General features: G+C 35.9%; 2 protein-coding genes across 6 annotated transcripts in view; one reads left to right on the top strand and one right to left on the bottom strand.

Moving 5' to 3' along the window:
* Nucleotides 1–934, top strand: part of CASD1 (CAS1 domain sialic acid O acetyltransferase 1) — a 34,986-nt gene extending 34,052 nt beyond the window's left edge. The window contains exon 19 of the transcript XR_012628320.1: nt 102–934. The gene's annotated coding sequence lies outside the window, so the exon portion shown is untranslated. The remainder of the gene's footprint in view (nt 1–101) is intronic.
* SGCE (sarcoglycan epsilon) overlaps nt 661–27,135 on the bottom strand; it is a 37,773-nt gene continuing 11,298 nt past the window's right edge. Inside the window, exons 2-13 of one of the 5 annotated variants that reach the window (XM_074864212.1) lie at nt 25,784–25,888; nt 21,646–21,768; nt 18,956–19,113; nt 15,763–15,835; nt 14,756–14,954; nt 12,903–13,065; nt 9,336–9,547; nt 8,559–8,585; nt 7,660–7,848; nt 6,010–6,053; nt 5,182–5,216; nt 661–3,469 (exon numbers count right to left, since the gene is read on the bottom strand). In XM_074864212.1, coding sequence (XP_074720313.1) covers nt 3,419–3,469; nt 5,182–5,216; nt 6,010–6,053; nt 7,660–7,848; nt 8,559–8,585; nt 9,336–9,547; nt 12,903–13,065; nt 14,756–14,954; nt 15,763–15,835; nt 18,956–19,113; nt 21,646–21,768; nt 25,784–25,888 — 1,379 coding nt within the window. In that variant the 3' untranslated portion in view covers nt 661–3,418. The remainder of the gene's footprint in view (nt 3,470–5,181; nt 5,217–6,009; nt 6,054–7,659; nt 7,849–8,558; nt 8,586–9,335; nt 9,548–12,902; nt 13,066–14,755; nt 14,955–15,762; nt 15,836–18,955; nt 19,114–21,645; nt 21,769–25,783; nt 25,889–27,135) is intronic. The other 4 variants (XM_074864218.1, XM_074864246.1, XM_074864236.1 and 1 more) reach the window with 4 other exon arrangements.

Raw genomic sequence — 27,135 nt, 5'->3', positions numbered from 1 at the left:
CTTAAATGACAGATTCATATTGCAGTTTCTCAGAGTGATATTCTGGATACTATTACTCCAAATGAAGGGCAGATACCCACGTGTATTGCGAATTATTTTAGATGCAGTGCAGGAAGAAAGATTCTTCTGCAGTAAATTTACTGATGGAATTACAGCTGCAGTAGCCAAAACCACCCCTGGAGCTGAGGGAACTTCTGCAGAACTGTGCAGCAGAGGCATCGAATACTTTCCCCCCTGGGTTACAAGCTAGAAACTGCGGCAGAGCCCTGCATGAAAGCCTGGCAACATCAAGCAACCCATCCTTAAGATTTGTTTGGTTTAGGAATTGAGCTTTTATTTTACCTACTTAAGTCCCACACTAAAGAGAAGGGGCTGCTTAAGCAGAGAATTCAGAGGGGTAGTTCCTATCCTCAAAGCTCCTTGTATCATCAGGGAGATAATACTTAGTTCAGGTCCCACGTTAAGTGGTGCAAATACTCTCCATCCCTTCCTTCTGCCGCACCTATTTAGGTATCTCCCCCAGTGCAACAGAAACCCCGCACAATCGGCTCCCTTTCAGTGCTAGACACCATCCAGTGTCACCCTCTGTAACATTAACAACTGTCACACAGAGTTGTTCAGGCATCATTATGTAAAATAACCAGGCAGTAACATCACTACTTAATGTTTTCCTATTTATTAGATTTTACATTTCATATATTTACAAAGACATCTGTAGTGCTTTCTATTTAATTTGGTTGCAACTGTCAATCAATACAATATCAGTTCATACTGTCATCGTACATCATTAAAAGAGGCTGTGAATTCACTGTTTTAACTATCAGCGCTTTTACTGATTCTTCAGCCATTAAGTGTCATTAGCCAGCTGTATAAATCTGTGCTTCAATAGTAGTTATTTTAATAAGGAAAAATAAATAATTTGTTGTTAAACTTACCTCAAATGAATGAAGCTTTCAATCATAAAACAGTTCAGGTGTGCTCAATACCGAAGTCACCTACATCATTAGATTCTTTTCAGAATAGGTGGAGCACCCACCGGTACAAACTGATTCTTTATGCGTGTACATAACAGTTCAGGAAATTTCCGTAAATATGTTTGCACTGTTACGTATTAATACAAATAAGCTCAATTGGTATTTGATTGTCATGTCATCCTCAAGTTACCAGAAACTGTTAGGATGCAGAACCAATACTATTTACAAAGTTTAGTCTTACGTTGCATTAAAAATCATTATTTAAAATCTACTCCATTCATTTCTGTTTCAAAGCACTGACAGCTCATATGTTTGAAAATAGTAGTAGAAACTGGTAGAAACCAAATGCTTATTGTACTGAAATTTTTCACAGCTTGGATAAGAGAGGTAAATTTTTAAATTACTTTAAATCCCAGTGCAGTTTTCTAACTCACTTTTCACTGATAACCATCCAAGCTGCTGGAAAAAAGGAGGGGTCTCTTGAGAGGCTGATTGACTGGTGAAAGCTCTTCCTTGGCACCTTTCAGATGAGGTAGCCGTGATTCATGCCACTTTGAAAGAAGTAGGAATGGCTCTTTATTCTAACTGTTTCAGAAACTGACTTAGTTTTTCAATTTCTATGACTAGCTTGAGCTACTTTTCGTAGTATAACCACCACCAGCACTATTCCTATGGCTAGATGCATTTCTTAGCATATTCTATGGTTGCGTTCAGCATTTAGGACAGCCTCACAAACTTGTGATGTTTAGGCTTGACCATATACAAGTATGTACAATGTACTGAGCACTGATTATATACTTTGCTTCAATAGTTATCATGTTGCACAAAATGTGCCTAAAAAACAGCTCAGGACTTTTTTTAAGTATCTGCCAAAGTGTTGCATTCAGGTCCAAACCTATACACACATCATTATGTTAATTTTTAAGCAAATGAAATAAGGTTTTGTGTTTTGAAGGAACAGGGTCATAACTGTAAAAAAAAAAAAAAAAAAAAAAAAAGCCAGTGACTACTTTGGTCTTTCTACAAACTCTAATAACCTTATTTTACAGTTTCTTTTTAGCCTCAGTCTTAAATTCCTAAATTACTCAGAATTTCTCTTAGCAGAGACCTGAGAAACCTCAGCTAAGGAAATGTAGCCAGCATTTAGCAATTTTAAAGCAGACGCAGCTTTCTGCTTACAGTGCAATGTCCTGATGAACATACAGCTTCTGAAAGAGAAAATACCACAGAAAAAAGACAAGGCTTAAGTGTCAGCTTAAAACAGTATGATGCTTTGAGGTAAAACCCAAATAACTGTGCACTGTTACAGCTGGAGACCCTGAAGTCCTGTTATGCTGTATTTGAGGATTTAAAGAAGCATCAGAAAAATCATTTAAAATATGCAAAACAATGTCAGGAGATAAATTAACACCATCTATTGAAAAATAAGGAAACCTCTGTTCAGATCCTTTTAACAAAGTTCATGTTATCAAGCTTTCAGGTGCATAGACAAATGCCTTTCAAAGTAGCCACCTCCCAGAAAAGTATTTATTTAATCAACTCCTTTTTAAGATTCTCAAAAATAATCCTTGGTTTATTGGTTAGTTGGTTCTCACACAACTCTTTTTGCTCCAGAACAAAGAATGTGGAGGCTATAAAAAATAAACTGCATCAGATCAGGAATATCACCAAAAAAATTTTAGAGTATTTTTAAAGAGTTAAAAGTTAGTCCATGTATACCATAACAAAATTTACCCTTGTTTATTGGAGACATTAATTTCTGCCTACAGTAGTTTGTAACAGTTTCTTCTAACGTAACCAGATGAATGAATGGAGAGATTTTAAATGTTTTATTGCTTATTATGTTTTATTGTTGTGAAATAGGTTAAAGTATCTAGTGAAGGAACTGAAATCCAGTTTTCAATAGGAATACTTGCAGGTTTTTGTTTTGTTTCTTTCTTTCAAAAAGAACTTTGCTTATTACATTCTGATAATCTCTACACAACTAATGCCTAATAAATCTGGAATACTATTTCTGAGCCTCATCATATTGCACAAGTTTTCATGCTTGTACACTACTGCTTTTTGTGTGCAAATGTAAGGCAATTATATCATCTCGTTGAACAGAGTCTGAAATCCTTTGAACCTAGTGCTTATTTTGAAGTTGTTTTCCCTGTTAAAACTTTCAGGATAGATCACAAGACAGAATAAAGTTGGATATTTATTAATACATATATTTGAAAGATTATTTTCTGAATGTAACAAATATAAAAAGTTATCAGTGTTTACAAATTGTCAAAAATGTCCAAAGTACAAAAGGATACAGTACATTAGTTACATGGAAGTGATTGTACTCTCTGGCACTGAAATCATCTTAATACTGTGAGCATGCACAATATACACCAGAAAAACTCATGCATCAGTCAGAATAGATAAGGAAATAGACAATTTGCTGCCTTCTCTGATTACAAATTCATTGCTTCTGTTAGTTTTCTTTCCTCAGGAATACCATTTACCTGCAAATAGATGAGAGTTTATATAAGCCATCAGTGGCAGGTGATGCTTCAACAATACTGAACTGTCAACTGGTAGCACAGCACATATATAGTATTTATTACTCCTTAATCAACCATCACATTGGAAAAACACAAGTACAACCTGGACCGAACGACAACACATACATGAAAAAGCTTTGCTTGCTTTCTTCTGGGAAGGGAGAGATCTGGGAAAAGATTGTTTAACTGGAATTTATTTTGATATTTGGGATCTAACAGACTTCATAGAGAGACTGTGAAGCTCAAAATGGAAAATGTAGTATACAGTGTACATGCACTATTTAGTCTTTTGCATTATAGGAATATCCCATAAACTTTTTCATCTAAGTACCTTAAAACAGTCCTCATGAATTTTGCCAATCAACAGAGACAATTATAAAACTTAATATACCTTTTCATATTGGAGTAACAATTTTCAGCAGTATAATACAAATGTTAGATGTGACTTGTCACCTTTCATATAATTCTCTCCCAATTATGTTTCAACTTTGTGAAATAGTTGATCATTATGTCAGCTATCAAATCTGCATTTTTATATAAGGTTAAAAAATGTTTTTTCTTATTGGGGATTCAGATAGTTCCTGAAGAGGATAGTGGTTATTAGACATGGTTTGCTCTTCAAATTACTAAGTATGGTCTATGGAAGCTTTAAAACAGAAATATCTTCTTATTCATGGCAGTGACTGATAGGATGTTAATAATCCCAAGTATATTATTGAGAACTTTCTGTAGGATAGGAAGAAAATTAAACAATGACCATCTAGTTCTATAGTTTTTTTGGCCTGAAGTGTTTTATTTCTGTAAATTTCTTATTTGAACACATCAATAAAATGGATTGCTAAGTTTGTACTGATGCTACTAAAAAGAATAATCTAAGGAGCACCTGAATTTTGTTTTAAATTGTGACTTTCTAAAAATCTAACCTTCTGACAACACTGACAAAACATAGATATCCTTTAGAAGATAAACTGCAAGAGGCATATGCCATCATGTCATGGAAGTGCTTGCAGTGTCATCTGCACATCCAAGTTACGAAGGAAGGTGTCATTGTAAACTACAAGAAGAGGAGGAAATGTCTGTCCCAAGTACATTTCCCCCCTCCACTCCCATTTCTGAGAGCTTGTCACAGCAGCATCTATGATGAATACGAAAGAACAGGTGTATTCTACCAAAATAATGCACTACAGAAAATACACACAGGAGGATTTTTAAGATCTACTTTTATGACAGTTTTTCAGTGCGACCTGCAAGCGACAAAGCCATGCTAGCTTGTATTTCATACCTCTTTAAAAATTTCTCACTGCTGCCAAAATACAGTACTACCAGGTGATTTCACATCTTTTTTACTGCAAGACAAACTGGAATTCTTGTAACAAAACAGTCATAACAGAAGAACTGAACTGTAAGACGTTTTTATTTTACCTTCTAAACACCTGCAGTAGTGAGTGTTAAGAGCTATGCTAAATGTCAACCCAAACCAGTGCTGGAGGCGCTGGATTGAGGCTTTGACTGTCAGCGTCATCTGCCATTTTCAGTGTATGTAGAATAAAGCACACAAATAGCAAAGCTAGCAGAACTGCAGTCAGGTTTGGTTGGTTTTTTTTATAAATGTGTTTTGAATTTCCAAATAATAAAAAAACCCACATGGGCAGAAGCATCTATTATATACTTGCCTCAAATCTTTGAAATGTTGTCATACGAAATTCTCCTTTAATCCCCGAAAGCAGTAATGAAGAAGAAGGATTTTGAATGAAAAGAAAGAGTTGCTTATGTAACTCCTAAATTAAAACAAGTCTTCCTCTTGGAGCTGTAGTTCCCATATTACGTTCAATACATATATAGAGAGAGAGTTTTGCCTGAATACCTCTTTGAATATTCAAAAATTATACTTTGGCCTCTACATTCTCCTTGTATGATCCTTATCCCCTTTCACATGTCTATGCCTGCAACTAGAGAGAACAATCAGCCTTTCACGACCTCAGTCAGTACATCAGGGTTTGTGACAATGATGTAAAAGCAATGACTAAGACACGGGAAACCCGCAGCATGGATATGTGCCTCACCACAGATTCCCCAATATCGACTCTGTTTAGTAACAGCAGTAAAGAGCTCCTTCTTCAGAGCTTAACTAGGATTGGTGGGAATTAGAAATTTTGATTTCCTATCAAGTTTTAGAGTGTCTGAACAGTGTAACTGCATTTGGGAATCTGGCTGCAGCTTCACCTTGTAACAGGAAATTATTTATATGAGGAGGTTTCTAACTTAGCTGTACTGGATTTCAGTGTCTCACACTGAGTCCTCATGTAGTATAGCTCCTATTTGTTTAAGCAATCCCATTGCAAAATTTTCACTGGTGTATCACAAAAATTCCGGAGTGACAATGCTGTGATACTTCACTATATTTGAAAATGGGTTTCCACTGTCCATAGACCATATACATTTTAACTAGTGATTCCTCTGCACTGGTCACTTAATAGTTACAGTATTTTCTCAGTACTGACCTGCAGTCTGCTGCTGTGGAATCTGAGTCTGATGTGGCAGGTTCCTACAAAAAACAATATCTTTGATGATTCCATACAAACTCTGAAGTATGTTATGCATAAAAGTTCAGTATTTAAAATCTGAGGTTTTGCTTACAAAGCAATAATCCATTTTCACTATGCAAATACAGTTGTCTAAAGGTTAGCCAAATCAATAAAAGAAATAAAATTATTGTTAATGGGTAGTTCCTATCATTGTACTTGTCAAGTAGATTCAAAGCCTCAGACTTGGTGAAATGTCAGAGATACAAGAGTCACTGGAGGCTTCTGATATGCAAAGTTTGGTTTCCATAAGTGATGAGCAGAAAAAAGGTGACAGTCTTTGCAACTCAGTTATTGACTGTGGAATGAATGAATGGTCAGCTAGTTTTACACATTGGACCAGTTCACCTATCAAGGCAAAGTTACATTGCTGTGTCCTGCTTAAGTGTCTATTTTAACAGCTACCAGATATTAAGACTGTTTTTAGAGATAGGAATTAGGGGTTGGAATGCAGGTGAAGCAGATAACTGTATGTACAATGTAAGAAAGCCTTTGGTACAGGCTTTAGCACCCCAGTCGTAAAAAATGGCTATTCTGAACGAAGAAGAAACTGTAAAAGACAGGATAGAGCACTTTGCAGCAGTTGTACAAGGGATAATTTATACAGCTGTACTTTCTGGAGAATTTAGCTTTGGACAGGTAGAAGAAAACACTCTTCTAGCACGTATCTACATTATGAAGAGAATTCAGGGCAAACGTGTAAATTAGGGCCAAGTTAGTGCTGGCACTGGACCGGTATCATTGGGGCCATGCAGGGCCGCCAGCCGAGGAGCTACCGACTGGAGCCAGTGTCATAGCACGGCGCTGAAAAACAACGCCAGCCACTTCGGATACCGCTGCCTCAGACCTGCTCAACCCCAGAGACCTCAACCAAACCTTCCTAGAAATTCCTTTTTTCTACAGCACTACCAACTTGTCTGAATTAGAACACGTTCAAAGCACTATCAGTCTGTCTCCGTAGTTTCATTAAGTTGCTGATAAATTAACTTTAAGGAATAGAAATGAGTATTTTTCTGGTTTCTGTCTTGAAGAGAGGCTGGCAACAATGGAAATGGCTGAGAGCTCTGAGCATTTTCACTGGCAAGACTGTATTTATTATCTGTGTAATGGAATATGCTCTTCTGTTCAGTGTTAACATTTCAAACATAAACTATGTGTGACAGATACATGACTAACTACTTACAAAGTGTGGATTTTCTGTTATGAAACTGCCACCAACCCAGTGGTAGTTTTATACCAGAACTCCAAAGACAGGGGTTAAGAGGCAGGCTGTCTAAAATAGGACAGTTTTAATTGATTCCCCTGTCAAAAGTAGTTTTTCTCCAAAATATGCAGAAATGTAACTGTTCATGGCAAAGCTTCTTGCCAAGTCTGCAGACTGAAACCCAGCCATTTAATTCTATAACAGAAGGCCTTTCTTTCTGCTTGAAATGCAAACATCAGAACAATCTTGAACTAGAGTCATTACTGATACCTCCATAAACAATACATTTCAGATGACAAGCACTGGAATCTGTAGTTAAATCATGCAACATAATGCATATTAAAAAATAAAATCTAAATACTTACTGCTGTGTTTGCATCAGAGGCATACTGGTATTATCGTAGCTGTCTGTGTGAAGGGGTGGTACAATCTCACCAGTAACTGGGTGAAACACGGGAAGCGTTGAAAGAGGCCATGCTATCTCTCTATTTTTAGACATGTCACGAAGCTCTTTGGTTGATTTCTGTATAGCACTGTGGTGGACCAACTGGATGCTATGTCAAAAGGAAATAAAATAGTAAATACATATTTTAAATGCTCTACCAAAATGGATAGACTTTTACGATTATTGTTTTTCTTAAAAATACAAGGACTTTGATGCATGTTACAGACTCTAGAGTGCAGCAATTACAGTAAACCTTTACATAGTTAATTTAATAAATACTGGATTTATTTCATTTTTAAGGCAGTAATTATTCCTTGAGATTTTGCTGTCTGGATAAGTATTTTCCACAAGATCCAAGACTGTGCAATTTATGGCTAATGTTCCATTTATTTGCTGCAGTTAAAATAAAAGTTTTTGTTAACTCCTGATTCTTGTGGTAGATTCATAAAAACTCATCGATTAATTTTAAAACACCATAGTATAGGCACTGGATACCTTCCAGGATATTTGTTCCTGTGCACTGCCTTTAAGATGTAGGCTGGGAAGTCCAATAACCAGGAGTATAAATTACATATTAACATATTTATTTTAACAACACTATTTTATTTTGAATTGACAGTCGTTAATTTCAAACCCTTTTTATTCTGGTCTTCTATCCTTGCCAAGACTCTGATTTAAAAGCAGCTTTCACATTTATGAATTAAACCATGGATTAGAGAGAATGGAAGAAGATTATGACACACATGTATGAAGCATGACAAGCTACTGAGAATGAAAATTAAATGGTAAAAGAAAAATAACAGGAAAGAAGACACTTACTCTGGTGTTTGCATGTTTCTCTTTTCCCTAAAAACAAAACAAAATTTATGAATTAAATAATAGCATTGATAGTTGGAACATTAAATCTATCTGATGATGAAAGTAGTACATGATGTAGAAATGCTGACAAGGTTATTGCTAAACGCAACTTGGCAGCATTTGCAACTGGTTTTATGATGAGGCCTTGATGAACGCACGTATAGAGATGTGATACTGATGAGACACACACACACAGACACACACACAGAGAAGTGAAAATGCAAGTTAAAGAACAAGCTTCTGGCTAAAATAAATTCTGTGACAAAATGAAAGTTTGTGTAAGAAATGGCAGAAATTACGTTACTTGCTGCTTTCCTTTTATGATTTTTTTTAATAATATATCTAGATTCAGTTCATATCCTCAACCAGATTTATTTTTTAAAAGTTAGCATTTTAGAATTTACTTACTATTTTCCTGAATCAGTGATCCTTTATTAGTATTTTATTTGTTTGGGGCGTTTTGGAGAGTTGTGCATATGTGGAGATTTTGTGGAGTTTTACGCGTATGTTGAGGTTTTTAGCCCTTTCAACTAGAACAATTAAAGGCCCTGTATCCATTCTCTTGGAAATTACTGTATGTGCTTAGATGAGACATACTTCAATATTTCAAGCAGTTCTCTTTTGGCCTGTTTTAAATGTTTTTAATGAACTGAATGGAATTCTTCTAACAAATTGTCTTCTATGCATTATAATCTTAGAAAAATCAACAATTACTTATTAGTGTGTTAAAGTACTCACACTCCTTCCCGTCGGCAGCACATGATATAGGCAAGTATTAGAAAAAGCACCAGTGCTATTGCCGAGGGCACTGCCAGTGTAATTAGGAAATCCGAGTAATAGTCTCTGCTTTTCAGTGTATCAGAAGGTGGCTTGTATTCCCCACCATCAGGTAATATCCCCTCTCCACGAATCACTTCCTGAAAGGTGGAAACTTGTTTTGTATTGTCAACCTGGTACCCAGGGGGAAAAAAAAAAAGAAAAAAAAACCACAATTATATAACAAAGTAACAGAGTCTAAAAACAGGCAGTATTTAACCAGCCATAACATATAAAAGAATCCATATTATACATTTGACAAATTCTGTACAATTTCATCCAATCACCTTTTTTTAACCAATAAAACCTTATGCATTGCTGAAAGCTTCTGATCAACATTATAAGTAATATCCCTTTATTACTTTATCACATTATTACTTTATTTTGTGCCCACCAGAGATACTATGTTTTTTAGAGATTAATTTTAGGGATATCTCACACAAATAGTATTTAGGTAAAAATTCTGTAAACATTTTTATTGCAAACTAATTATTTGCTACTGATTTATTTTTGATTAATTAATTCTTACTAGTCTTCCTAAATAACAATACTGCCCTCTCTTGTATGAAGGTGGTAGAGATGAAAAGTGGACCACCCATGGGTTTTCTTCCTCCTTCTTCCTATTGAGCTTCCCATCCAGTCCTCAAAAAAGCAGGGAGCACAAATGGAGCTGCTGAGGACTGAGCAGCTCGACTGCCTCCCCCACCCACTTACGAGATGTGCATATAGTTGATCAGAGCAGAGTTCCAAGGTTTTTTCTACCTTCTAATTCAACTAACCTCCAGAAGGCTGCATTCCTGGTCACAAGTATTTTTATTTTTTTTTTTTTATGTCTGTATCTAACATTTCTAGAAATACAACCTTTTTTTGCTACTGACTTTCACATTGCATTTAATTGACTGCCCTTCCCACATGACTTTTTAATCTTCTGCCTTAATTTTCTTGTTATCTTCAGTTAGATATTACTTTTAAATTAACCCTCTCCAGATTATTAATGAAAATAAATTATATTTGCCTACAGTCTTGACCTTTTGCCTGACACCGTTCATTGAGAAATCTTGCAACTGATGGTCATCTCTTTATAATTTACTCTTTAAGTCATAAAACAGTGTATTAAAACTTACGCAATGGATGAACAGGTTTTTGTGGAATGCTAGAAATAATATTTTGTTGACCTCCAACTGCATACATATATATATATATATATATAAAAGTGCAAGACAGTTTGACAAAAAATAATGTATGGATTCTCCACTCATTAATTACACAGAATCTTTTATATGAGGTACACCAAGTTCCACCTGGCTGCTTAGCTGAATCTCAATCCCTAAGCAACACACAAAAAAATACTTACGCACTTACTGATGTGACTAACAGAAGCTCCTACACAGCATGAGAACAAGCTATCAGAAAGTAGCATTAAGAGGAAGCATGTATTACGTTGCCCCTCTTTTCAGAATCTGGGACCCACAAACTTAAATCCACTCTTTGATTTAGGTGCTAATCGCCAACGTCACCTCATAAAAGTGGGAGGAAGAGGATACGATGGTTGTGTTTTCACTCACTGGTCTATGTTGTGGTTAAGGGAAATAGAGCTCAACTCCCTCCCAGCCCATGGATCTTGGGGGACTTCCTGTCCCTTGGCTTGCCTTATGAAAAGCAGACTGTGATTAGATAGAGGGAAGCTTGGTTCCTTTTTCCCTTTGATCCACCAGGTTACAGCATGCGCCAGCAATGCTGTTGGCAACAGTTAACACCCCAAGACTGTTTAAATTCAGTTATCATGGTACGCTGCCAAAACAAGTGCTGAGTTCAAGGTGGCGTTATAGGCTGCTGCAGAAAATGACACGTCTCTGAGAGCCTGTTCCCGTTACACATCCCAGGGTGATCCCTGCTTTCCTCAAAACAGCATAACAACGCTGCTTCATGATTAGTTTATGAGCCACTGTTACGTTTTTTCTGGAGAAGTACTCCTAACCAGCTGCTCCTCATTTTGCATGGGTAGTGTTGATTATTCTTGCATTAGTGCACTATTCCTCTGCTGCTCCTTTTGAAATTCACCGTTTTCTAAGGCTGTTTCTCCAATTTCTCAAGACCTTTCTGAATTCTATCCTGTACTTCAATGCACCTGCAGATCCTTTCAGCTTCATGGGGACTGCAAATTTCATTTCAAAAGCATTTCCACCATCCACCTTAATAATGAACAACGACAAGGAATTATTAATAATTCTACTATGATTACAGCTATCCAACCAGCTCTCCACTAGGTCCTAGCTTCATCTAGGTCATTTTCCTGAGCTTATGAGACACTATAAAAAAACCTTACCAAAAAGAAATGACATCTGCTGCTGCACCTCTGTTCTACTTCTTTCTTGTAGAAGGAAATCAAAGACTTGACACAGTTTGTTCTTGACAAAGGCTGACTGCCTTCTACTATTTTTCAGGTGCTGGTAAGTATTGCTGTGTACACATGTTCCTTTTGCAATTTCTCAACAGAAAGCCAATAAACAGTAAATAATCTGGATATTCTTTTGAAAACAAGTATTTTCCAGCTTTCTAACAGCTTTCCTAATTTATAGTGTATAGAAAGAAAGGGCTGGAAGTTACCTAATCGATTTTGTGTATGAATACCTTTTCTCATACCCAATACATTTTTCACATTGTACAAAAGCCTTTCATATCTCCCCTTCAGTTTCCTCTTGAGCAATGTCTGAAGTAGCTCAACAACCATCTAAGTTTATTTTATGTACCTTCGCCGTCCTTGTTCAAACTTACCTGCAACATTCTCTTCCAATACTCTATTATTTCTTGATTTTCATTACCAGAACTAAACAATAACCTTTAAAAGCCTCTTTGGGAATTACACTCCTTCCATGGCAAATAGTCTAATTAGTGTTCGGTTATCATTTTTCCTGTATTCGACTGAGAAGAATGTTCCCATTTATTTTGATTTCATTAGTCAACATTATTTGCTTTTCTTTTTCTATTTCATTTTTAACATTAAATATGTTTTAGACCATTTTCAGAAAGATTTTTTTAACAGCATAGAAATTACATTTAACTGGTCAGTGCTGTAGACTCAATATTTGAGAAAACATATAAATATGTATACACACACACACCTTTTAGGAAAGTAAGTGTAACTAGCAGTATTAGCACACTGAATTAACAAACTATGCCCACCTAAATAATCCTCTCAATACTTTTAGTTCTGTAAGCCCTCTGGCCATTTATATAAATTACCACTAGTGAAAAGGAATATGGTGGTTTCAATGGTGCTCAACCTAATAGAATTTAGCCTACATAGCAAAATCCTTTCACAATCTTAAGAGTTTCTGCTAGATGGAAAACAATGACAATCAGTCATGATAAAGTGGAATTTGGCAGAGTTGTCTGGCCAGGCTGGCAAAACTCCTACCTCAGTCATGTCTGGCATAAAATATTGTACTTCTACAAACATCATTTTTATGCAATAATAAAATAACTCACCAGAGAGATTTTACACCAGTCAATGTGGAATTGAGTACGAAATTTTTTATCACAGGTTATTACAGGCTCCATTTCTTGACTGCATCTCAGCTGATTTTGTGGGTTTTCCACTTCACGTAAGCACGAAGAGAATGGAACATCTGCCCCAACCATAACATACACACTGCAGAAAGAGATGAGTGACAGACTGTCAGGGTACCTCTCACAAATCCCCAAAGGACAACCACATACTATTCCAAACATTTATTGTTCACGGTAACATTCAGCTGTGCTTTAAAGACTAACATGATTTTTTTACATTATTTTTCTTGATAGCATACTTTATCTAAGCATATGAATAGACTGAAATCAAAAGGATTTTTCTAGCTGCTTCTTACAACTTACTCTGTTTTGCTGCATAATGTACATGTTTGCTTACCATCAAAGTTGTCAATTTCTATGAAGTCATAGAGCTCCAAGTGTAGGTTCCTCACATAAGTAAATCAGTACTCCTTTTGAAAATCGCATTAAAATAGTATAATTGTATCTAAAGGAAAACTTCAGTCCTGCTCAGCACAGTTTTTCCAAAAAGTTTCTTCCCATGTTTTCAAATAAAATTCACGAGGACTTTCTAAACCTAATATGAACCTGCCAAAGCCCCCAGCTTCTCATAAAAGATTCTATAATGTAGCTATGCATTGCCAACAAAATTTGCAGAATACTGAAAGCTGAATGTAAACTTAATACTTCATTTAGCATTACAATACAAAAATAAGAGCTACTGCGCTAACCATATTATTAATTTTCATATTTAAATATGTAGAATGCTGCTGGAAAATACAGTCTACTCTACCAGGTATAATGTACCAGTGAATCCTGACACAGAAATTAGGTCCTGGTTGCCATTTGGTATATTAGGCATTATCTAACTAAACATTTGAAATGTAGCCACTTGTATTAAGTGGCTCTGCTATTACTCTGGTTAGTCCTTCCTCAGATGTGCTCAGAAACTCAGAAAAGGGGTCTGAAACAACAATCTTTTCTGCACACATCTCGGATTTTGAATCCTCAGCCCTTCTTTAGATATTATTTGACACAAGATATTTAAAAATAACTAGGCATCTTTATTTTTGCCAGGGAAAAAGCACTACCACAACCATATTCTGAAAAGACTGAATCCTTATTAGTTTCTAATTGAAGTATCTTATTTCAGAACAGAACTTATGGTTATGAATCATAACTGGAAGTAGTGAATTCCTGCAGTTTATACTCAGCAACGTAAATTCCCCAGATACTTCAGCTTACCACTTTCGGATGAAAGCCCACAGTGCTCCTGAAGCACGTAACTAAATTTCACTCACAGTACAGCTACAAATGACACGGTTACATGCTAAATGCTCTTGGAAATCTAAGTGGCTTTGTAACCTATGCTCTATCACACCTTGTTTCAAAATTTTGAGTTTTGTGAATTGGGAACTATTGAATACTTGAAAAGTATGCCAAACGACTGTTCAGAAGACTGGAATTATAAAATAAGCATATTTTCTACTGTTTTATAATTAATAGGATTTATATGTTTTATAATTAATTTATTAGTATCCCTTAGACTGTAAAATCAATGTATAGAAACTGTCACCTATTGAAATTGTATCTAACATGATAAACCTATGGTATCTAACATGTATCTAAACATGTACCTAACATGATAAACCTATGGTATAAAGGGGGCTCGGAACATCAGTAAACTTTTCATATCTAATACCAATCTGGATTTCCAAAATATAAGACAGCAATTGCAAGGCTTCTAGAAAACGTGAAAAAATATTAAGCTTTTCAGTAAGAATAAAAAGAGTGGGGCAAAAGCATGTGCTTACCCCTCTTTCATGTCATTAATAGGAAGTGGAACTCTCCCTCCCCTGTCGAGGGCTGAAGTAATGTTTATAGCATTTAAGCGTTCCGGCTGCCACACATTTTTCACTGCTCCAAGAAAGTCGCCAAGAACTTCACTTGCTAACATTTCTTCTACGTTCATATTCCTTATGAAGAACTCCGCTTGATATGGTAAAGGAAAATCTAGTTGTGATGAAAAAGGAAGAGTTTTGCCTTAACAAAGGCTCCATAACAAAGAATGTGAAGTAATGATTAATGTAATACCACTTTAAGACTGATACACCTTTCCAAAAATCTTGTATTTGAACTAGCTAATTTTGACCCTAATATGATTATGTTTAATTAAATAGTACTATTAGCTGTTACTTAAGCTGAAAACCACTGGCTATTTATAAAGCAGCTGGGAGATGAAGGAGCAGACTAGTCTCAGCTGGTAAATTGTCATTAAATGTAACATTACGTTCATGCTAATTTTGGGGTCAAAACTGATCTGCAGTGAGAATGGATTCCAACCTGCAATACTCCAGACTATAAATATATATATGATGAAGACAACTAATTTTAGGGACACAAACTATTCCATTTTTTTAAACTGAGATGTCCATATATGCCACAGTCTGTTACTTTCTGAATCTGCCTATATGATTGTTCTCTGCACAAAGAACATGCAGAAGTAAGCAAACTAAACAACATGCAAAAAGAGTAAAATCCTTCATGTAAGGCCCATTTGAAAAGACAGGGAAAAAAACGTAAATTAAACAACACGCCTTTTTTTTAGTGAATGAGGAATAATGTCTTACCTAACACAAAAAAATTAGATAAAAATAATAAATTGAATCAAAAGAGGGAAACTCTCTTCCTTCCCCTTTGTGCCCCACATTTGGCTTGAATACCAGACAACCATTTCACATTATTTTTTTAATCTTAAAAGGAGACCGTACGATGTTTTTTGCTTATTCATTTTGAAACACAAGCTATTTTCTGTACATACCTTCTGCTGACATTATATTAATTATCAAATTATGTCTTGCTGTCTCAAAAGTACGCCTGTTATATGCAGTGATCTAGAGTTAAAAAGATTGCAAAAGAACAATGCAAATATGAAAATCAGATAAATGAAACATCAATGAAAATTAAGTTGATAACTTAGAAATACTTATCACCTCTTAAATGCTTTGCCTCCTTACTTTGAAATGTATGAATGTTCATTAATACAAAATTTGAAAGGTAAGATCAATTTATTTCATGCAGTACTACCTTCAAGTCATGATACTGGAATTTCCTCGACTAGTCTATAGCCAAATACAATTGTCCAAGGGATATATGTGAATATAATATATTTTGGTCCAGATAAAAGTGTTCTACCATACATGTGTATTCTTTCTTTTCTGCTGTTTTTGATTTAAGAACAACCATAATCAAAGACCAGTTTCTCTGTTTCCCCTTCCACCTTCCTCCACCAATACCATAAGACCTACTTTCATTGATATCTCCTAGTGAACTAAACTAGATAGAGATATTTAAAGGAAAGAGTGCCGGGATTCCAGGAATTCTAATCTTTGGGACTGGGATTTAGTTTTAGCTCTAGCCCCACTGAAGTAATACTCCATGAATGGATACACAAGCACTGCCCCAACACAAGTAGTTTTTTAAAAAATCATGGATAACTGTAGGGGAACTGAAAACTAGTAGGTAGATGCAACATTCATGACTCTTCTTTTTGGAAGCTTATGCCAGAGTTATGAAGCATTGGAACAGGCTGCCCAGGGAAGTGGCTGAGTCACCATCCCTGGAGGTATTTAAAAGATGTGTAGATGTGGCACTTAAGGACGTGGTTTAGTGTTGGACTTGGCAGTGCCAGGTTAATGGTTGGACTCTGTGATCTTAAAGGTTTTTTCCAACCTATACGATTCTATGACTGTGATTCATGATCAAATTACATAAGGATACCAATTTTATAATTTAAATGTATAGGATGCCCAAAATGCTTGCAAGTGGTTACTTCTCAGTGGTGACTGTACTCCAAAGATGTACTACGACCAAGTGCTTGTTCAAAAGAAATACAGAACAAGGCTGGATATCAGTATAATTATGTATTATTTTATCTACTTTTTTTTTTTTTTTTTCGTGAAAGGTGATAAATCTTTCATGAAACAAATTGAAAAAGACTAACTTTTTTCCTAATTTTAGACTTCAGTTAATTCATTCCAGGGAAAAAGGAGAGGCAGAAGAGTGGCAATAGAAACAGACCCATGCTGCTTCTCAGCGGAGCTGCAAACCATTGTGACATTGATTATTAAAGAAATAAAAATTAACAGAAGCTGCACTTCTTTTAAGGGATTTAAATGTAAAGGAAAAATGCTCTGGAATATCTTCTGCAGGTTCATTTAAGTACAGAGAGAAAAGCTTATCTGGTACAATTACATCTTATGTAATGTAACAATTTCATTATGAAATTAAAATAAATTTCTGAGATTTTTCAAATCCTCAATTCTGTTATTAATTTTTCAAAGGGTTGTTTCAACAGCAGTTTAAAACATTAATACTTAGAAAACCTAACTTTCTGGTTGTACAAGCTCTATACAGGAACATGACAGTAAGCCCTCCGAGTCTGCACTCCAGCAGTGAGAGCTGCCAGTGTGGACCATGCACCTGTACCGAGTAATAGTGACAGTGGCGGAGGCTGCCTTTGTACTGAACATTCACTGAAACACAAACCCTCTTTGCACAGCTTTCAAAGAAGCCTGAACTCAAGAACATTACCCGCTCTACTGCAGTGCTATGCATAACATTAGGCTCTTCTAATCATGAGGTCTCCTCCAATTAATTGACCTACCCATGACATCACCTCAGGAATTACAACATGATGAAAGTTATATTCAGGCCAGGAATATGCAACCGCTCCTCTCGGGTGGCACTAGGAAGTGGATCAAATGCAATTTGCCTGGCTCACGTACTACAGAATTAATTTAAAAGCCATATCTGAGAGGGGACTGCAATGAATTAACTTGTATGCGAGGCAAGATTTAGTTCAAATATAGGCTTGGGGTCATGTTTATAATAGAGGTCTTGATATAGATCCTAGAATCTAAAAGTACATGCCATTTTAAAAAAGGGCAATTTTTAATAACAGGTTCCTCTACAGAAAGCTAAGTGGAGTCTGCAAGTACTTCTCCACACGATTAATTTTACAGATGTGATTAGTCCTGCTGGAATCAAAAATGAATCATGTATATAGAATTAAGCATGGGTGAAATTATCTACAGTATAACTTAACACGCAGAGAGGTCATTCTTGAGGAAGAAAACTGTATCAAATGCAATTTAGAGAAACAGAAACTCATCAAGGGTTTAAGACAACCATACTGCTGAAGCAGCAAAATGGCTGGAGCAAGTTAATGAACAGATTTTCCTTAACACTGTGAACGACACAGTGTCTGATTCAGTCTGCCGTCTGTGATGTACATGGCAGAAAATATAGTCCTTTTTCCCTTTCAATTGCTGCTCAACGAATAATTGGTGCTTTTAAACATCTGTATAGCTAATTGTCAAAAATCAAGTGGCAGGTTTTGTCATGGTTATACTTATAAGAATAGAATTAAATACATGTAAGTGCTAATTAAAATTAAATTTATCAATAAACATGAATAATGAACCAGATAATATTTGATGAAAAATAATTTAATTTAAAAAAACCCCAACAAATAAACCCAAAACCTCTTTATTGACTGAATACTGTATTTTCCTGTGGAGAACGGTCTGGCCCATATTTAGGGTAGAATTTAACAAAGTTCTGAGTTCAGATATTCTTCAAGTACAGTTGTTCACAAAGGCTTTTTTTCCCCCTATATTTTGAATACAACTTTTATTAATTCGTAATTTACTGAAATGAAAAGCCTCTTAGAAAGATGAAGGGCAAGAATCTAAAGGTATTTCACCTAGGAATATCAAACTTAAATCATTATTGCTATTTACTAATTATACCTTAAAAGTCAAACATGAAATGTCATACAACTTGGCTTTCTCTCAAAAGGGATACAACGGTACCGAAGAGAAAATGTTAATGTCATTTCTTTTTTAAAAAATCTAATTAACTGTTCAAAAAAAGAGGCAAATGCTTGTTGACAATTCTGAATCTTATACTCTAAAACAAAATAAATCTTTTGAACCTTTAAAAGAAAATACCTCAATGATGGTTGGTTTGCCCACATTTTCTACAGTTGGTGAGCCATAGAGCACTCCATCACTGTATGGTGTCCTTTGTATATAGCGTAGCCATCCAGGTCTGTCTGGGTAGCCCATTAAGTTGGTATTAAATGTTATAGGATCATTACTTATTTCACCTAGACAGGAAAAATTACATTAGAGTATTTACAAGAAAATACTATACACTTTCATTCTGATGTTTCCATTAGAAAATCTTATTGTCTTCCAGCTATGTCTTCTAAACATTTCCAAAAAGAAAAAAAATTGCTAACCTCCACATCAGAAATATGTGAACTCCTACTCAGCACTTGTAAGTATTAAAAAATTCATATCTGAAAAGTGTAACCAACTGCAGAGATGAATGTGCTTGTACTACTTAAGAGTCCTGGCTAACTGTGTGCTTGCACTCATTAACTAGTAGGTCTGATTTTTAGAGCTCAGTTCCACCTAGAACTGAAGCATCTAACCTCCTTACTGACAAAAGCACAAAGTCCTCAGTCCTTTAATTTCCAAGAAAACCCTTATTTTATTTACATTTTTAATAACAGCTCTGGAGACCCAATGTACCTGGGCAGGCTTACTGTAAAGAGTGGCTGTGTAATCATAATGTCTGAAAGCTTCTGTTAGCATCAGGATATACATACAGGTCTTCAGCACCAACAACCTGGCAGTAGTTTTTCTTTAGAGAAAAAATAATTTCAAAAAGACCAGACATTCCTGAAAAATGGATCCACTGATGGCTACTAAATACAATGGTTCAGATGCAATCTCTAAAAGCCCCTTAAGTTAAACCAGTACAACAGTTTTTGTGGTTCTTATTGATACTCTTAAAAATGGCCAGATTTGACTTCTGTGTATTTTAGTTTTTGTAAGCACTACCAGATCCTGACCACTGAGGCGTAAGCACCTTACAGCTGAGGCACGGAACTCGAGCAAATCCACTCTGAGCCTGCGCAGACACCTCTGCACGGCGTTCCTCCAGCTCAGCTTTGAAATGGGAACAGCAGCAATTGTAGGACAAGTGACAAGAGAAGATGACAAGCAGGCTGGCACAGAAGGCAGAAACAGCCCAGCAAAGAAAGAACAGCTGTCATCTCCTCCAGAGGGGAACAAAGAGACTGAGACCTGTTGCCAAAGGGTAACTAGTTTTCAGGTACGCGTTTACACATCTGGCCGTGGGTAAAAGGGACGCAAACCACACCAAACCAGCACCAGGGTGTAACGCAACTTTGCTCACGATTCTCTCAGGACATGCCAGTAATGTAATCTATTTCATTCATAATAAAATTCCCAGCATCACAAATGATTTGGGGAAAAAATCTGAAAGACACCTGTGATACATTCCGGTTTGCCCTTCATCAAGGTAGGCGATGCGAATGATCCAGAAGAGCAGACAAAAACAAAAGGACTGTGGTAACAGCTGGCCTTACAGTGAATTTCTGATATGATCACAATCATCTATGGATACAACAATTTCAGCAGTATCTGAAATCAGATTCATACTGCCTTCGAATCACGTGAATGTCAAGACAGGCTGGGGCTGCAAAGATTCGGAAGACAACCCATCTTTAGTAAAATTTCCAGGTTCCTTCCATCTGTGTGTCAAAATAGGGAGAAAAATGGGACTGAGGCAAACTTCGCTTTGCCAGTCACTGTTAACATGAAATGAAGACCCAGGTATACATGCTAGGAAAAGCATCCATTTTTCAAGGAGAGGAAATTTTTAAAACGTTTGGTTTTATTCATGACAAAATTTAACCAATGCTTACAGAAGCTTATTTTTTCTTTAAAGTGAGTTTTGAAACTAGTACTCTCAAATCAATTCAAAAGCTTATTAATGAAACAGGCTTTGATTATGTGTGCACTGTACATTTATTATAGTTTTTTCCTATTTTAATAGGAAAATAGGACAGTTATATTTATATAAGACATATATATATTTATTATTCCTTTTCATTGTTGATAAGCATGTGGGGCAGAATGTTCTCTCCTTCTCTTCCCCCCCGCTCTAGATTGCTTATACATACTCTAACCCACCAGTGACCAATCCTTTAGGTTTGCCTTAGGTGTACATCAAAACACCATACTTAGGAAATCACAACTTTCTCTAAAAACAAACTGCTTACTAGCATTAAACTGTTCCTAAATATATGAAGGCTGAATCCAGAGGAGCGTTTGTTTTAAATGAAAGAAAACATCATTACGTAGTCTCACATTTGATTTAATCTTCTATTGTGTCTCAAGGTTACTGTATGTTTTCAAAGCACTGCTTTATATAACCTAATACATACTACATCTGAAACAGTGACCAGATAAACAGCATTTTTAAGAGATGTAATTATTAAACATCCATGATTTCATATTTAATGCAAAAGTGAAAAAGTATACTTCCTATATGTAACGTGTTATCACGCCTTCCCAAATTATTAAGCACATTTTTCACAATACACAATTATATGCATCTTTTCCCAAATGATGATCACAAACCAGAACATTTTAAACTTGTAGGACCACATACATTATTTTATTTGAAGATATTTCAACAGAAACTAAAAACTGTCCTATGTATGCTACATGCCGAACTCTAAGGTATGCTAAATAGACTTGAAATCTTTTAAACTTTTTTTTTCTACATTTTATATAATATGGAAGATGTTAGCATCCCATACCAGGCTTTGGGTAAGGAGGAAATTCCCCCTTAAAGTACTCTCTCTCCAAAACATGAACAAAAAGAACTCCAGCAGAAGGGTATACATTCCGATCAGAGTGCACCTTAGACAGAATCGTGTACACTGAAAAGCAGAAAGGAAGATAAGAGACAGAAAAAAGCAAAAATGAGACATGCTCTAGATAACACAGCATGCATTTCAATAGCAATGTGGGCAATCTGGGAGAAGGAAAGCAATGAGTATTAGATACCTGTTAATAAGTTTTTTTAAAAGGTTGCACAGATTTAGGGACAGAACACAGAGCAAACCCTCTCTCTGCCCAACAGGATCCCTTCCAAAACGGCAATAAACAAAACTATGTTAGTATTTCAGAAGTTGCATGAACCCTTTATTTCTATTGCAATAAAAAAACCACCAAACTGAGGGAGGCTATTGTAATTTTGTAGTTGGTTTATTTGTAATATTACATGAATAAAAATACATCAAAAGAATGATACAATCATGTTTTCCTGGTATTTTACATAGAAATAAGGAACATGAGAAACACAGAGGAACCTTACCAATCGATGATACTGATTCCTTACTGAATGGAAATGGCAGATTTTTCAGTTCTTGTGCAGAAAAGGACAAAGCAATTCACTTCAGCTCAGGATTTCTACGAGTTTTTAAAGACAGACTTTCTTAGAGCCAGCAAGTTCAGTTAACATATATCTAAAAATCTGGTTAGAGAGCTCATTAATGAAGATGCTGTGCTTGTTTTGAAGGATAAAACAGAAGAACATGGGCATTTATAGGCCAGACAGGTGTCACTGATTCCAAACAAAAAAATGAAGCCGTATTTTACAGGACTCAGAATTAAAAGCCTGAAGGAAACTTAATTCAGAACAATCAGCCTATGTAAAAGCAATATGCTATTTTTTATGCAGTTACAAATTTAGTTGTTAAAATAAAATCTTATTTAGGTATAACACATTTGGCACAGTACTATATACACATTTTAATGAATTAGAAGAATACAAAAATCAATGATACATTAAATGGGTAAGAAACCACTTTATTGCCATGTTTAAAAATTTAAGTATAAATGGAGAATACTGATCTAATAGGTGCTTCTCATGGTGTTTTAACAGGACGCACTGTAGGCTGTACTACTATTCCACACTACTCTTCAATTTTAAGTCAGCGCCCTGAAAGAATCAATCATTGCTGATAATTTTCGTCAATGAGATGAGGATTACACAAGCGGTAAATAAAGATAAGTCACAGATGCAGATATACATAGCTACCTGCCTTGCTTGCTAAACTGAAAGAAACTTCATGTGAAGTCACATCTCCGAACAAAGATTACAGGCCATACAGCATGGGGGTAAGGTCACAGGGAAAAGCAACTCTGAAAGAGACTTCAGAGTCATTGTAACAAACTCATAGGTACAAACCCGCACCTCCTAGAAGACAAAGGGCTACTTTCAACACTTGGATCAATAAGCAAAATACATTTGAAATGTGTCTCAAACTGGTGTAATTTTCTAATCCCGGTATAATTTCTCCAGCCTTATGATTATACTAACCTTCTTTCTTGAGATCTGCTTAAAAAGCCACTGCTAATTAGGCATTAATCACAGACATTCCATCCCCTCGCACCACGTACTCCGTATGGAATCTATCTCACCTAATTTTAGATGCCTACAGAAACAACATCCACCACTGAGTTAGTCAGGCTCCTTTTATAGTCAGTGGAAAAGAAACAGACACTTCTAGGGGTTGATTAATTTGATTTCTCCTGTAAAATGAGATGAATCATGTCCTAGATTCCTGACTACACTGACTAGATCTCCACTGACTGCAGACGCAGCTGAGAGGAGATGCAGACATTTGTAATGTAGTCCTCTACATTTAGTTACATACTTCCCACTCTTCAAGCCTGATGTTGCAGAATTAATAGTCTCAAGCTCTGGATATACTATTGATCAAATTCCACAGCAGTTGCCTTCTCTCACTTTTGGAAACCACTTTTAACACAGTACTGACATAATACCTTTCTAATAATTTTACCTTAAAGAAAAAATAAAGTGGATCCTGAAATTTAAATAGGTTATTACAATTTTGTGTGGTTAATAAACTAGTTACTGTAATTTTAATTATGTAGACTTGATTTAAGTACAGTAACATAGCTATTTGATTTGTATAATTAAAATTAGTAAATTGATGACCCAAAAAAACTTTTCCACTCACTTCTGTGAATGATCTGTAAATAGAACAAGGAAACTAATTAATTTCCTTTAAAATATTTTTAAGACAGCTGAAAAAGTAATTAATAACATTAATAGAGCAGAAAAGCTGACAAAAATATGGTGGCTGGCTGAAAACACATCAAATATCTAGGGGGGAAAAAAAAAAAATCAATTTTTCCATTTCTGATGCTTTGACTCTACAATGAAAATCCATTTCAAACAGGAAGAACAGTGAAAAAGTAATGTATATTTTCTCCATAAGCAATAGTTTTAGAAAGGACGAACGATAATAGAATCAGCAGTTACTGGAAAAAAACCCATATAACATTTTTTTTTTTGTCAGAGGAAATCTATCGCCACCACTAAATGCCTGCCCATTCCTAGTAACGAGACGTTCTCTGATGCTGAAGTAAGCATACCAATCAGGATTTCATGCAGATATAAAACAGTGATCTTGGTGGAAGTCTAAAAATGCCTCTTGAAAGGAAAAAACCCCACACACCTATTTTATCTTATGACAAACACATTGTAATGACACAAGTATGGAAATTAAGAATTCAAAAGTTCTCACCCCCCCTGTCAGAGAAGCTCTCTTCTTTTTCCCCTATGAAGTCCCTTCAAAATCAGAAGGAAAACGATGAGTCTTCAGCCCACTGCAGCAATCACTGCTTTTCAATAGAAACAAGTGAAATGCTATTTTCTTCAAAAGCTTTTAAAACCCACAATTATTTTCATAAGCCTGCCTGAGACTGGAGATGAATGTGCAATCATCTTAGGTGATCTAGGGGTGAAACTGAATATACTTACCAACTTCTAGATACTAATCTCATACAGCAGACTGCCAGGTGTGAATTGCCTGGGCAAATTCCTTGTGGCAGATAAAAACCTCAGGGACTGTGAAAGGCTTCTCTAAAACTAACAGGGGAAATTAAAAATCTTCACTACATAGGATCACAACCAATTCCGGCTGGAAAAAAAGACAGTATCAGCTACCTCAACAGCAGTGTTTTCTTCCTTCCTGTTTCCAGACCCCTTGGAGGACTTTCTGTAGATCCCAAGATATATCTGTGCAGAAAGGTTAGAAGTTCTGGAGACTGCGAAAGTAGATTAATTGGGAACTGAAGGTTGGAAAATACACATCACTTTTTGAAACATGTATAGAAACTGTCCTGGCTGTTGTTCTTGTAGGTCTTGAACATGGGCACAGCCAGGAATTCAGCTAGGATTGTATCAGCCTCCAGCCCAGAGCCTGTTATCAGATACAGATGACCCCCACCTCCAGAAATTTCAGAAGATTTACCATGTTGGTTGAAGACTCTATGTTGATGATCTTCAGAAAAAAAAAAATCCACCTTGAATTTTTTTCTGGGAATTTCAGTGGGTTCTTTCTCCATTGATTTTTAGCAGATGAAGCACAACCCCAGAAATAACTTGATTTGGGGGCCAATCCAGATTGCCTGCCTGGATAGGCAATCAGCACAAAGCCTTTTCTCAGCTAGTATACACTAACTAAAATATTCTGTGTGTACTTACATATGTAAAAAGACTATTTTACTGTCATCTATGCATATGAAAAGATTTTAATTGTTACAGACAAGTTATTGTATTAAGCAAACTGCAGAGGTACCTCCAAGCAATCAGCCGTGATAAGAAAATGTGCAATATTAGGTATACACACAGCCATTATTTTAAGCAAAGCTATAGGAACAGGAAAAGTTGGGGAAGACTCAAAGACACACAGGTCTGTGAATGTTTAAAAGATTGAAGAAATGTGAAATTTTCCAAAGTACTTACCTTGAAATAGCACCTTATTCCTAAAACAAGGACATGACTGAAAAAGCAAGAGTAATATTAAAAGCAGATTTGACTGAACCAACATGGGATTTAAATTTACAGCCTAAACTCACCATTCTTCTCAACAGCCTTTATTCTGCTGATAATATAACTGTGGGCTTGCTTAGTCGTCCAGTTAACTGTTCCATTATTGCCATCAGCAGAGCTTAACAAAAAAGCTTTTCAGAATAAAACAAATGCAAAAAAAAAAAAAATTAGTCAGATCAACAGACTCCCACAAACCAAGTATCAGATGGGATCAGATGCCTTCTAAATCAGGTTCTAAACTCAGTTCAGAGTTTAGAAACCTCAGGTTAAAAAAAAAGATGGGTGTTTGATTTGAATAGATAAATACATAATAATCTTCCTGACAGTCACTTTTTTGACACTAGTTTTTCCAAATAAGCTAAGTTTACACTAAATGCTTAAACCTCTGCAGACACTTCTGCTGACATAATTATACTGATAAAGATGATGAAGAGCATTCTCTGATAAATATATTTGCACTGGCAAAACCTAATATACAGGAAAAGACACATCTAAAGTTACTTTCAGCAGCATAGTATGTTTTGACCAAAGTAAGGAAAAGTAATATAATCAAGAGCACAGCTTTGCTTATATAAAGATGCTTTGCTTATATAAAGACACATGGGGTTGATCGCTTTGCCTTGCAGGCATAACCAATAATCAATTTTGAAAAAAGAACCAGTTAAAAATTGTTGTCTTCATCCCATACAGCTAGAACACAGCCTGAAAACAGCTGCATCAGTGAAGCTGAAGGTGCAGGAAGGTTTAAATGTGCTGACGAGCAAATGATTACAGGAGCCAGAAAGCAGCTGTGGAACTGACAGAATGATTGTTTCACCAGTAGCAGAACTGCCTGAGAAAGCTCCCTCCTTACTTCCCACGTTTTGTTCTTTTGTTCCCTTTCTTCTGTGATGAATAATAGATATATCAGCTGTTTGTCAACTGAAAGTGCAGAGGGAAGGAATTTCAGTCAGATGCTAGGAAAGGGAAAGTGGCCATAATAAACAGTCTTTCTCTTGAAACAGTTTGGGAGCAAGAACTCACGTCAAACCCCAGCTAAAAGATATTATCGGATCAGCATCTTAACTTCCTTGTAAAAATAGCAATATTAGAAACATCAAGTAGCAGTACTTGCATACAGTTTGCAGGAAGAAATGAAGACTTATTGGCAAACACTCAAAGTATGCAAATATCACTTACAATAGAAGCTTAAACATCTGTGAAGACTTCTGCTGACAGAGTTATACCAGTCAGCTATTACATTACTGATATCACATTCTCCAAACAGAATTTAGGAGGCCCAACAGATCTGGCTTACGCAGTAGTCAAGATACACAAATGCTCAATCTATGCATGTGAATGAGTCTTTATAATGGTAACACCTAAAATGGAATTGAGG

The sequence above is a fragment of the Strix uralensis genome, chromosome 1, assembly GCF_047716275.1.
Source record: "Strix uralensis isolate ZFMK-TIS-50842 chromosome 1, bStrUra1, whole genome shotgun sequence".
NCBI classification, from domain to species: domain Eukaryota; kingdom Metazoa; phylum Chordata; class Aves; order Strigiformes; family Strigidae; genus Strix; species Strix uralensis.
Note: the sequence above shows the minus strand (reverse complement) of the source record. Positions and strands in the feature narration are given on the sequence as shown.